The following is a 12,078-nucleotide window of genomic DNA, read 5'->3' as shown; positions in this document are numbered from 1 at the left end:
TCCTGCCCTGTGGGAGTACAAACAGAGATGCTTATCCTCCACACAAGCCCTGGAAAATCTGGCTGGGATTGGGCTACAGACTGATAAAGGTACTTGTCCCTGAGTGAAGCTGGGTCAGGGCTTCACAGAGAGGAGAGGTGGGACCCTCATCCTGAGACCCACTGGCTGAGCAGGCTGGTTTGCTGGAAGGCAATGGCCACTCCTGCCCATCTCAAACATCTGCCCCAGGAGACAATTTCTGCCCCAGAATCACCTAACTTACCATCCACTCACTATAAAGGGAGCTCAGGGGACACCAATGGCATCAGGCAAATCCTAACTGATGTGGATGATGCTCCTACACAAATCCTCTGGGTTTGCTCCTCATAGCAGACCCAAAAGATAAAACCAGCCACCCAGCTGTCTGAATATGCACTATCATATCTGAACTATCCCTGTGCAAGGGCAATGCCCAGGGATAGAGAGGGCACAGCCAGAGCTGCTTTTTCCCAGTGGTGGTTGCATGGAAGACCCTCCCAGCTCTGCTGAGAGGCTGCCACCCTCACGTGGATCCTTTGAGGTCCCAGTTTTGCAGTTCACATCCAGCTCTTGACTTTTGTGATGGGTATAACACCTTTTCTGCCCTCCCCAAGGTTTGGGTACCCAAAGCAGACACTCCAGATGGAGCATCAATAAGATAAATTTGTCAGCAACTCCCTATCTGGCAATCCTTCCCTGTGTGGACACTGATATGATGAAGTGCACAATGCACTGTGCCATGCACCGAGATTCCCATGCTGCCTTAGCAAGAGTGACACCTTCACCCAGCAGGGCAAGGAGCAGGATGTGACAGGTGACAATGTGGAACTGACAGGTTACCTCCTTTGGGCTTCAGCCACAGGGATCTCGTCCTTGTACCACGTCAGCTTGGAATCACTCAGTATATTGAAGAACTGGCACCAAAGTTTCAGGTTTCCTGATGCATCAGAAAATTGTTCTGCCCTGATCTTACGGACCACCTGTGGAGCTGAGGGTGCAAAAAGGTGGGTGGTGAGACACAGAGTGCTGGCTGCAGCTCTGGGGACAGCCAGCCTACATCCATACTGCTGCTCAGGGCTTTGGGCATCACGGGTATGTCAGCACGTGTAACTCTGCCTTCCCAGGGAAGGTCTCAGAGCTCCACTGGGATAAAGAGATGGGATACAAGTGGTACAAATTTGCTCAACGTTGCAGCACTGCAATACCCAGTGAGGCCTGTACAGAGGAAAGGCAGAAAACCACTATCATGGTTACCCTTTGCAAGAGTGCTGATTCCTGTGAAAGTATCATCTGGTTCCTTCGACCCCAGGATTATGCCTTTTTCAATTCAATGCCACAAGGAATCAAATTAGCACTGGCCACAGACACGGAAGAGGAGTGTGTGCCCTGTGATGCCCACTGAGTCATGGAATCACAGTTTGGGTTTGAAGGGACTTTAAAGACCACCTCTTGCCATGAGGAGGGACACTTTCCACTCAATCAGGTAAGTCAGGATCCCCAACCAGCATCAGACTGGATGAGGCTCAGAACACAGAGACCAAAACCAAGAGTATTCTATGATCCCTGAAGCTGGGGAAGCCCAGGCTGTAAGAGACAGCTGCCAGTGTCAGAACTGCTGCCTCTTGCATTCCTCATCCCTCCCTGCACTGGGATAGAAGTCTCAAGGGAGACTTTTGGCTTTCACACAGCCAAAGGCTGATGCTGAAAACCCTACAAATGTACTAAACTCATGTGGCTCCAGCTGACTATTACTGGCTCCCTTTGTAGGCAACAATGGAACGAGCTTCATGGGGATTCTCTCTTCCCTCACCTTTAAATGGGTTATTAGTACTCTGGGACTCTGCTGGCTGTGCTTCCGGCTTAGCATCTCCAGGGACCTCTTTGTCACCACCGGTGTCACCTGCAGGCTCCTCGTACAGCTTAGGAACCTCCAAGGTGTCCATCTTCCTCGTGAGGGTTGGAGAGCACTGCTCTGAGGGAGAGGATGGAGCTGGGGCAGGAGAATGCAACAGGGATGCATTCTTCCTGGACTGCCGTGGTGAAACAGTCGGGCTTCTTGTGTGGCCCAGGCTCTCTGGGGTTGCCTCCTCCTCCAGCCCCACCTGTTTGGGTTTTGGCAGGTATATTTTGCGCCGGGCCCCCAAAGCCAGCTCTTCTGGTGTGGCACAAGGTAGCACTGGCAGAGGGTCAGCAGGGCTCTCTTCAGAGCTCACTGGAGGCAAATCAGATAGATGAGGAGCCACTCCTGCTGTGGGCACGCTGCCCACCACGATGGAGGGCACTGAGAGTGGGGGTGGCCCCTCGGCCTCAGGAGCCCCCCAGGTGCGTCTCTTTGGAGGCACAGGCCTGCAAGCCAGCATCTCCTGGCTGGTGACAAACTCCTCATTAATCATTCCTGTGATCCGTCTGGATGTCCTGGGGGTCAGAGGCAAGTTCTCTGCTGTCTGGAAGAGCTGGTTGTTTTGTACTTTTTCCAAAACTTTCCTTGAGGTGCGAGGGCTGAGGCCAGCAATGCCTATCTCTGGGATCATGCCTTCCCCTGCATTCGGCTGCTCCGTGTCCCCAGAGTCAGTGTCCCCTTTTGTGGCATCCTTACTGCTATCTGACATTTTTAGAAGTAGCAGCAGGTAATTCTTTAAGGAGGAAACCAGGTTTTTGTGCTGCATTTTCTCCTCCACAGACATCTCCTGAGATCTCTCAGAGCCGGGCAGGACCAGCGGTACCTGTGGCTGAACCTCAGAGACTCCTTCCCAAGTCCCTGAAGATGCTGCTGGCTCCTGGCATGGAGCTGTGGCTGTCAGGAGTCCTCCCTCCTTCCCTTGAGGTCCCATGGGTACTGGCTTGGCCTTCTCCTCCTCTGAAGTGATGGCTGGAAACATCTCTCGTGGGGCAGATCCAGCTGTCGTCGTGATTTCCGCTCCTCCTCTGGTGGGAGGCAGCAGCTGGGCTCCAGATGGGACCTCTCCTGCAGTGGCCTCTACCCCTGGGCTTCTGTTGGATGCCAGCAGTGCCTCCTGAGCCCCTGATGGCCTCACTGCAGGAGCAGGGGGCGGCTCTTCCTTGGCAAGAGGAACTGAAGCAGGAGCTGCTGTTTCATTTTGGGTGTTCTGATGGCCCAAAGGTGTCCCTGCTGCCTCCCTGTGCACAGCCCCAAATGGCTCTGCTGCTCCACTCCCTCCTGTCCTCACACCAGGATGGCTCCCAGACAGCTCTGCTCCTGCCTCTTTGCTCTTCCCATCCTTGACTGTCTGACATGGAATTTGTTCAAGAGCAGTGTTTTCTCCAGGTTCTGGAGGAGTCAAATTTTTTAGCAATGACTCTTCCCCACCTTGGCTTTTGTTCTCTTGATTTAACAGTCCTTGCTGAGTCTCTCTGTCCTCAAGTGCATGGGAATGTCTTTCTGCCTGTTTCCTGGGGGGTGGGTGCTCCTTGCCAGACTGCACACGGTCTGCAGAACGTGCTGGTGGCTTTGGTGGCTCCTGAGGCCTAAACCGAGGATTTGTCCTTTTCACAGCCCCCCTGGTTTCCTGGCAAGCAGGCACCTCTTTCCTGACCTCCTCTAGCTTACTGCCTTGCTGACTGGTCTCTCTGGCTGGACTGGACACTGGATGCTTTAGGTCACCAGGAGACTGTCCAACTCTTGCTGCAACCTAGTTAAAAAAAAAAAAGGAAGGAAATTAGCATCATGTTACTGCCTGGGTCTGTGCAGTTGTATTTGTGGGCCACCTGTACCATACAGCACTGCCCAACTTCTTGAATCACGGGAATTACCCTGATACCAGTGTTACTCTGTCATCCAGGGTCTTCTGTTTCATCATCTTCCCACAGGAGTGGGTCCCACCTGTCAGGCTGTACAAAATGTTTCTTCTTTCAATCAGCTCCAGCCCTTCTGCCTTTCAACACCCCTGCTGTGCAGAAAGGCAAGAGATCTGCTTTTCTAAATCATTCAGTGGCCTTTAATCCAATCTCCTCTGACTGTGCCTTCCCAAAGAGCAAAACTTTCCCATTTTTACCAGCCACTGCTGACACCTTGCATAATTCCCCTGATGTTTCTGCAGACTGAGCGCTCCCCTAAGTGCCCTGTGAGATGGGGCAGCTGGCATGTCACACTCTATCAGGATGAGGCTGCCCAAATGATTTATAGGGAAACCATACACCCTGACGTTATCAGCACTATTCAGCCATTCTGTTTCTCTGACGTTTGGGAAGCTCAAATGTTTCCGACCGCAGCTGCACCCAGCAGACGTGTCAGCGAGCTGCCTGCTGTGATGGCCAAGCTTTGTCCTGAGGAGAACTGCCCCAATCCTCCAGCCAAGGAGCACAGCCTATTTTTGTAAGGAAGGCAGTGATTCCGTGGTGCACACTCTGGGAGCATCACCAGGACAATGGCACAGGGACAGGGCATGCCCACAATGGGACCCTGTCACCATCACATTTTCTGAAAAATCCTCCTTGCCCACGATTTCTCTCCAGGGAAGTTGAGAAGCCTCAGAGAGAAAGGAAAACAATATTATGTCATTTGCTTCTCCTGTGTCTTGCTGCTTTGGAATGTGGTTGCAGATTTATCTGACACATTGAATTGTTTTAACTTAACAACCAATCATGGTCCAGCTGTGTTGAGGCTAGAGAGAGTCACAACTTTTTCTCTATTATCTTTTAGCCTTCTGTCTGTATCCTTTCTCTATTATAGTTTTAGTATAGCATAATAGGATAATAAATTAGCCTTTTAAGAACATTAATTAATATAATAATAAACTAGCCTTCAAAGTATCTTGTTAAGCTTTCTGTCTGTATCCTTTCTCTATTCTTTAGTATAGATTTAGTATAGCATAATATAGTATAATATAATATAATATAATATAATATAATATAATATAATAATAAATTAGCCTTCTAAGAACATGGAGTCAGATTCATCATTTCCTTCCTTCATCTGGGGACCCTGAAAATACCACAGGACCCCCTTCCAGCCTGGAGGATCTGCTGCTAAGGATTTTCTTCAGAGGTTTTTGACTTGAGCCTTAAGCCCCCAAAATAAACACCATGGGAAAGGAGGGCTGTGGCACTTTTTTTGTGCTGCTTTTGCTTCATTTTTGTAGCTTGGGGAAAAGAGGAAAGGTAGCACCATTCCCTCAGCAAGCCCATTCCCAAGCAAATAAATAGAATGGTTTGGGCTGGATGGGATCTCAAAGCTCATCTCATTCCATCCCCTGCCATGGGCAGGGACACCTTCCACTATCCCAGTTGCTCCAAGATCCATCCAACCTGGCCTGGAGCACTTCCAGGGATGGGGCAGCCACAGCTGCTCTGGGCAGCCCGTGCCAGGGCCTCACCACCCTCTCAGCCAAGAATTCCTTCCCAATATCCCATCTGACCCTTCCCTCTGACAGTAGAAAGCCATTCCCCCATGTCCTGTTACTCCATGCCCTTTTTCTAAGTTCTTCTCTAACTCTTAGGGCATGAGTATTGAAGGGCTGGAGTGGGGGAAGCATCATTAGAGGCTGTTCCTACCCATAAAATCCAAGAAATATAATCAAATCATCAGTTTAAAATTTAGGCAAGAGTGATTACCATGCAAAACTAGTTTCTTTGCTCTCATAGAGGATGATGTTCAGAGCCTGGGTACACTCTGGCTTTTTGCTACAGATAAATCCAGCTCAGAAGAGAAGTCCTGAGCATAAGGCCCAGCTATGTCCCAAGGCTAGGAAAACACTCACCTATGACCTTTCTTTTTTAAGAAAAAGAATAAAAAATAAATAGACAAGTAACCCCTGTCCTGAGGGGTGAAAATATCCTGAAACATGCCTGGAATCTGCCTTAAAGGCTTTAAACCAGCTTATTTGCTCTCACAAAAGCCTGATGACTTTCCCCAGCAGCACCAACAAGCTGAAGCATTCAAATTCAAATCAGAAGCATTCCCTTTTGTCTCCTCACTGGCACACCAGCTGACAAGTCACAGTTTTCCCTCTGTGAGGCTTTTAAAGAGAAAAAAAATCTTGATGCATGTCAAAGGCTCAGGGATGACAGCCCAAGCCTGCTGCACACCAGCATTTTTCCATCTTTTTTGAGAGCCAGAGCTGTTAAAATGAGCACAGAGGGGAGAACAAATGGCTTTGCCATGGGCTGGCCTGACCAGCAATAATTTCTGCAGCAGTATGTGATCCTGGTGGGTCAGGATGAAGATGAGTTCACAGCACTGTGCAGCAGCAAGGCCAGAAACCAGGTGAGCACTGCAGAACACAGCAAAGCTGCATCCACCAATGGATTTAACGAAATTTAAGAGAGAAAGAAGCGATTTTTTTTTTCCACTGGAGCACCCATCAGTCCCTTATGCATTGTGGATTTTTCCACGTTCTGAAATACATGCATTACCTCCCAAGTGAGAGGTGCTGCACCCAGAGCCTTGTCTCTGCTGAAAGTGTGCACCTACCACAGACCAAACTCCAGATCCTGCCAGCACCTGCAAACTGGACTCAGAGAATCCTTTATGATAGAAGGGGTCATTAAAGAAAAATGGAGGGAAATTAGTCCAGTCGCTTCCAGTCTAATATTTTCATGGCAAATACTTCAGGTTAAGCGACAAAAATAGCAGCTGACTAAGAGATGCTCTGAGGGTCAGAAGCAGGTGCTGTGCCCTAGCACCTCATCACCACCAAAACGAGTCTCCCAACAGAGTTTTCCCAACAGGGATGGGTGAAAAAAATAGTCCAGACCTACTGGATCCACGTTGCACTGTAAACAAAACTCGAGGCCCTGAGGGTGCAGCTCACTGGTACCTCATCTGCATGGGGGGCTCCTTAACTAAAGGTCCCTTGTTAAACTGAGCAGATGCCATCACAAGGCACTCACTGCCAGCTATAAATACCCATTCAGTGCTCCCTGCCGACCTGATCTGCAAACATTCCGCATGAGGTCAGCCTGCTGATTAAACCGGAGAGCCCCAGGCCACCGGGACCAGCTGCTCGAGTGGCCCCGACTTACATCTCTCACCACCTCAGCTGACATTTGCTTGGAGATGGGGTGGAAGCTCTGCTGTCTGGGCTCACAAAATCCAAAGAGCCCTCCTGGGTGCTTTCACCAGTGGAGACCTGCAGAGCCTGGGCAGCAGATCCCATAGTGTACATGGAGCCTCCCAGTGCCACAACATAAATGCACAGCACAGATATTTTCTTGCTGCCACCCCTGCGTTGGCTGCTGTCTCTCCTAGTTACCTCTTTGTTTCCCTCCAACTTCTGTTCTTGCTGCTGGCCTCTCTGGCCCTCCAACACCTCAGGGGCCAGTGGAGCATCCTCTGTCTGTCTGCTGGCTGCCACAGGCTGCAGGGCAGCCGGACTCCCGGCCTCGTCCTTGGCTCCCACCTCCTCCTTCCCTGCTGCTGGCTTCACTTGCCTATCAAAATACATGTCCTTTAGAGAGAAGTACATGTCATCATTGGGTTTAATGTCCTGTTTCACAGCTTTGCCAGGCTCTTTGAGTTTTGGACTGGTTTCCACTTCTTGATCACTTGCTGCTCGCAAACGCGCGTTCCTGCGTAAGGGGACAGGAGGAGCAAACCTGGGATTTGAAGACTGATTGGCCCTGTCTCTCCCACTTTCTTCTCGCTTAGAAACCTCCTGTTTTGGTGCTGAAGGAGCCTCCACCTTCTTTTTCTTTTTAGCTGCAGAGTCTTTTGCCCCTGGCTTGGTTGCCAAGTCCTCCACTGTCTCATAGATGTACGTGAGAAAGCTGTTCCCGTTCTCCTCCCCACTTTCCAAAGTGGCATCTCCATTGGTGGTCACCTCTGCTTTCAGAGGTGCCACCAGTTTGTTTGGGAAGCCTGGCACCGCACTGAGTGGCTGCTCCTTTGTCTCAGCAATATCCTTGTGTAACCTGGACTGTGAATCTGCCACATGCACTTTGGCTGTGTCTTCCTTCTCCCACGAAGAGTCTCCTGAGCGGAGGTTCTGATCTCGAGCCAGCCTCCGCTTCCTCTGGAGCCGTTCAGGGCTCATTCCTTGCAACTTCTCCACCTCCACATTTTCTTTTCCTCGTTTCTTGCCTTGTTCTATTTCTTGCATCTTTTCTTCAGCCTTTCTCTTGATTTTGTCAAACCACTTCTGATGGATTTTGAACTCCGTCATGGTTCCCACTTCCAGCACACCGGAGCAGGACACGATGCCTTTGTTATTTCTAGCTGAGGCCTGGTAAATGCCTGCATCCTCTTCTCGGCACCTGGAAATCAAAAGCTGTGTGTGAGACCTACCCATCCTCCTCAGGATGCCTGCTGGACTCACAGGCATGCATGTTCTCCTACTTCTTGCTCCACAGAGTGCAGAAGATGTGGCCCATGAGGAGCCCACAGGACATCTGGAGGCCTTGGGCTGGCCTCCCACCCTGGCTCTGCCTGCTCTCCACTTTAATAAACAAGCAAGTTTTATGATAAATTTGTCCTAGCTCCACCCTGGGCTGTAACTCTGGTATGAGGGCTGTGATGGAGGAGAACAGGCAGCACCAGGCTTCCCAATTGTTCTTGGTCAGAGTCCTCTGCAGGATCTTTTCCTCTCAGCTCTACACAGCCCACAACACATTCCTACTCTTCCTCTACCCCACCCTATTACCAAAGTCTTCCCACCCCCTGTCACAGGCACTACAAGCACCTGCCTGCATCCCTATTGTCACCCCCTGAGGACGCCTGACCCACAGAGATCCCTGCTCCTGGAAGAGGTGAGCCAGCCTCTGATGGACACCTGGAGCACAGCTGGGAGAGCAGAAAAGCTTAGGCCACAAGCACAAGGACGGCAGGACTATCAGCAACACTGATATTCTGCATTTTCAGTCAGTGCCACACCTGATATCTCAAATTCAGGATTCAAGGTATGCTTGGCTCTCCAGAAAGTTGACTCCCTTGACCATCATCTTGGAGGCAGATAGTGCTTTCCCCTTGCTCACCTTTGTCATACCTAATGCTCAGCACTGGAAGGTTCCAGAGAGAGGGATTCCTTCTTCCCTTCCTCTTGCTTCCAGCAGTAATGGATCTCATACTGGTGTGACTGAGGAGCCACAGCTGGAGGGGAAGGGCCAGCTCTGAACTCACAGTGGGGAGCAGAAGGGGCGAGCCAAGTGGTGGGGGGCTATCACTGCTGACAGCTTATCCAGCCTCTGACAACACACTCAGAGCTCCCATCAGCAAGCCCAGGCACTCTGCAGCTCCTTTACTCACTTGTAGAGCTGCAGGGTGTGGCGGTTTCCATGACGGAATATCTCGTACTTGGGCAAGCCACAGTAGCGATCCATCTCCTCATCATCCTTGTACCACGTCACCTCGGGCTGTGGGTACCCTGGGGAGGACAGGGAGGGGACATCAAAGAGTGAAACATTCCACACAGAAGCACAGACAGCACGGTATCAGCAGCAGCACACCAGCACAGATGCTATTCTGGGCTCACCACGTTCCTAAATGGCACAACAGAAACAGTGGAAACTTAATGGGCTTATCTCAGACTTTTATCACTCCTAGGAATAGGGCTATTTTTGAGGAAAAAATCCCAGCACTTCATTCCTGAACAGAGGGAGTGGATCACACGCTCGTCTCCTGTAACGCTGGCTGGGAGAAGGTGAGCATGCCGTCACTTTTATGTGAACAGGGGTGTTCTGAAGGGGCCAAGGCTGTGGCTGGACAACAGGCCCCTCCATGGAGCTCACAGCATTTTGCACAGTGTCACAGCCTGTAAGCTGATCTGAAACTTTCCACTGAACAGAAACAACCTTGATTGCATCACAGTCAGCTCAGTGTCCTACAAATGTCACTTGACAACAGATGTCACCTGCCTTTTCAGTAGAATGACATCATGATGTGTGTGACTGGCTGGCTGGCAGGCTGGCTGGGCACACAGCCACGTTCTCCACCACTTGCAGAGGTGTTGGATCAGCATGTGAGTCCCATATGGACCAGTGCTAGCCACAGCCCTCAGTGCTCACTGACAGCAGCTCTAGTTCACATTAAGTGCAGTTTTCATGCAAAGACTGCTCGAGCCAGCAGCCAGCAGAGGTTCCTGCACCTCACTCAGGGCTCACCACCCAGCCAAGCTGACCCTCAGGGCATGGGATCAGAGTGTCAGTGATCACATCCTGCCATGGGTAAAGGCTATAGGAATGCTCAGGACCTTCTCTGCTGCAAATGTCCCTGCAGGCTTTCTGTGGGGCCAAAGGAAGGAGTCCAGCACTCTCCTCAACTCCACCAGACCCCAAGGATCACCCACAGCACCCCAGAACGTGGCAAGGGTCAGCTCCCATGAACATCCCAGGCATGGGGCTGATGAGGGCTTTCCAGGAATATCCAAAGGGTCCCAACCCAATGGATCTGGAGTAATGAGAAAGCAGGGACAAGGTGCTCTCTGGATACCAAACCACAGGTTTCAAGGCCAACCAGGACCTCAACTGTCCTCCTCGCACCAGCCAAAGATGCTGTCAGCCCATAGCAATGCCTGAGCTCCTGCTCTCATGAAGGTCCTAGAGCAGGACTGAGAGTCCAGGAGCAGAGACCCATCAGCAGGAATTCACCCAGGCTTTGGCCAATCCAACATGCCTTTGCCCAGAAAAGCAGCATATGCCAAATCTCCTCCTGTACTGCTCTGGCTCCCCTGTGCCCACCCCTTGCCTGTGGTGGCTCCTCAGTGTCCACTGGGACCAGACAGGGCTGGGAAGAGAAGTCTCAGCAGCTTTTCTTTCCTGTCCTCCTCTATGAGAAGCATCAACCCCCATAGCCCAGACACCCACAGACTGGATTTTACCCTATTGTTCCTCCTTCTCTAAGGTCTTACTCTGCACTGCCCCACATCCCTGCAGTCTGTACATCTCCCACGTGCTTTGCTGCCTCAATCCCCTCCCACTGCTGCCATCAGCAGCTTTGGCTTTCTGTTGGGTAGTGCCTCATTTCTCCTCTTCTACAGGAAGCCAAGCCATGACTTTCTCCCAACACCCTTCCACAAGGCTCTCTGTCCTCCCCCTCTGCCCCACTCTTGTCACAGCCCGTTCCTTGCTCCTGCCCTGACCCCCCAAACCAGTTTCTAGAGACATGCAAGGCCCTCAGGTACTTGAGGGTGAAGAAAATTAGCCCTGAACTGCAAACTGGAGAAAGCTATGAGAGCATTCCAGTGATAGGACCACCAGGGGTTGACTGCTGCTTATATTTTTCATAAAACAATAAATATTGGCAGCAGGAGCCTGGGCTGAATGAGCCTGTGGTGGATTCTTTCTGCTCCAGAGTTGACCAAAACAATTTCCATACACAAGCTCAAACTGTGCCCAGAGCAATCCAACCCTTCCCAAGGGCTGCTCTGCAAGCAAGATCTTCAGAATGCCCCCACAGCCCATCCTGCAGGGAGCTGGCAGGTAGATTTTCCTGACATCCAAAGAAACAGCAATCACAGCCCTTCATTCTGGGAACTGCCAGCTGACAGTTTCCGAGAAGCTCTGTGATGTCCCCCCTGCCGTGGCCTCCACAGCTGATTTCCATTCCCAGCTGACATCTGCTGGAAAGGAAAGAGCTGCCATTGGAAAGAGCTGCCACTGCAAAGAGCTGCCACTGCAAAGAGCTGCCATTTCCATCGAGGAAAGGCTTTTCCTCCTGCTAAGCTTCAACTCTCTGTGACTCATAGCACTCATGTCCTTGAGGCTGCCTGCTCCCTCTGAGGAGCCATGGCCACGAGAGCTCAGTGCCAGGCCAAGCTCACACTGCACAGTGTCACCAGTGTCACCTGCAGCCCAAGAGAGCTGCAGGCAGGCTCTGGCTGGATCTGCAGTCTGCAGGCAGGCGGATGCTGAAAGGATTCCCACCTCCCACGCAGGTACAGTGGCCCCAGCTGCCTGTCCAAATATCATCCATCCCTTCCCAGGGGCTGTAACCAGAGCCAAGATGGAAACATGCCTGGGCAGGGATGAATGCTCTGGCACAGGGAGGGGAGCTGCTGCTGACATCCATCTTTGGGCTGCTGAGTGAATAAATTCCCCCAGTCCAGAGTGGGGGTTAAAGGAGTCAAGCATCATTCCCAGCACGGTGCATCCCCTGCAGGCACAGCATCC

General features: G+C 51.3%; 1 protein-coding gene across 2 annotated transcripts in view; it reads right to left on the bottom strand.

The window, feature by feature from the left end:
- ALPK3 (alpha kinase 3) overlaps window positions 1–12,078 on the bottom strand; it is a 32,726-nt gene that overhangs the window by 4,079 nt on the left and 16,569 nt on the right. For both annotated transcript variants that reach the window (XM_074549709.1, XM_014269386.3), the window contains 4 exons: window positions 9,218–9,335; window positions 7,230–8,229; window positions 1,829–3,668; window positions 859–1,006 (listed from right to left, as the gene is read on the bottom strand). In XM_074549709.1, the coding sequence (XP_074405810.1) occupies window positions 859–1,006; window positions 1,829–3,668; window positions 7,230–8,229; window positions 9,218–9,335 (3,106 nt within the window). The remainder of the gene's footprint in view (window positions 1–858; window positions 1,007–1,828; window positions 3,669–7,229; window positions 8,230–9,217; window positions 9,336–12,078) is intronic.

Source organism: Zonotrichia albicollis, chromosome 11 (assembly GCF_047830755.1).
Source record: "Zonotrichia albicollis isolate bZonAlb1 chromosome 11, bZonAlb1.hap1, whole genome shotgun sequence".
Taxonomy (NCBI): domain Eukaryota; kingdom Metazoa; phylum Chordata; class Aves; order Passeriformes; family Passerellidae; genus Zonotrichia; species Zonotrichia albicollis.
Note: the sequence above shows the minus strand (reverse complement) of the source record. Positions and strands in the feature narration are given on the sequence as shown.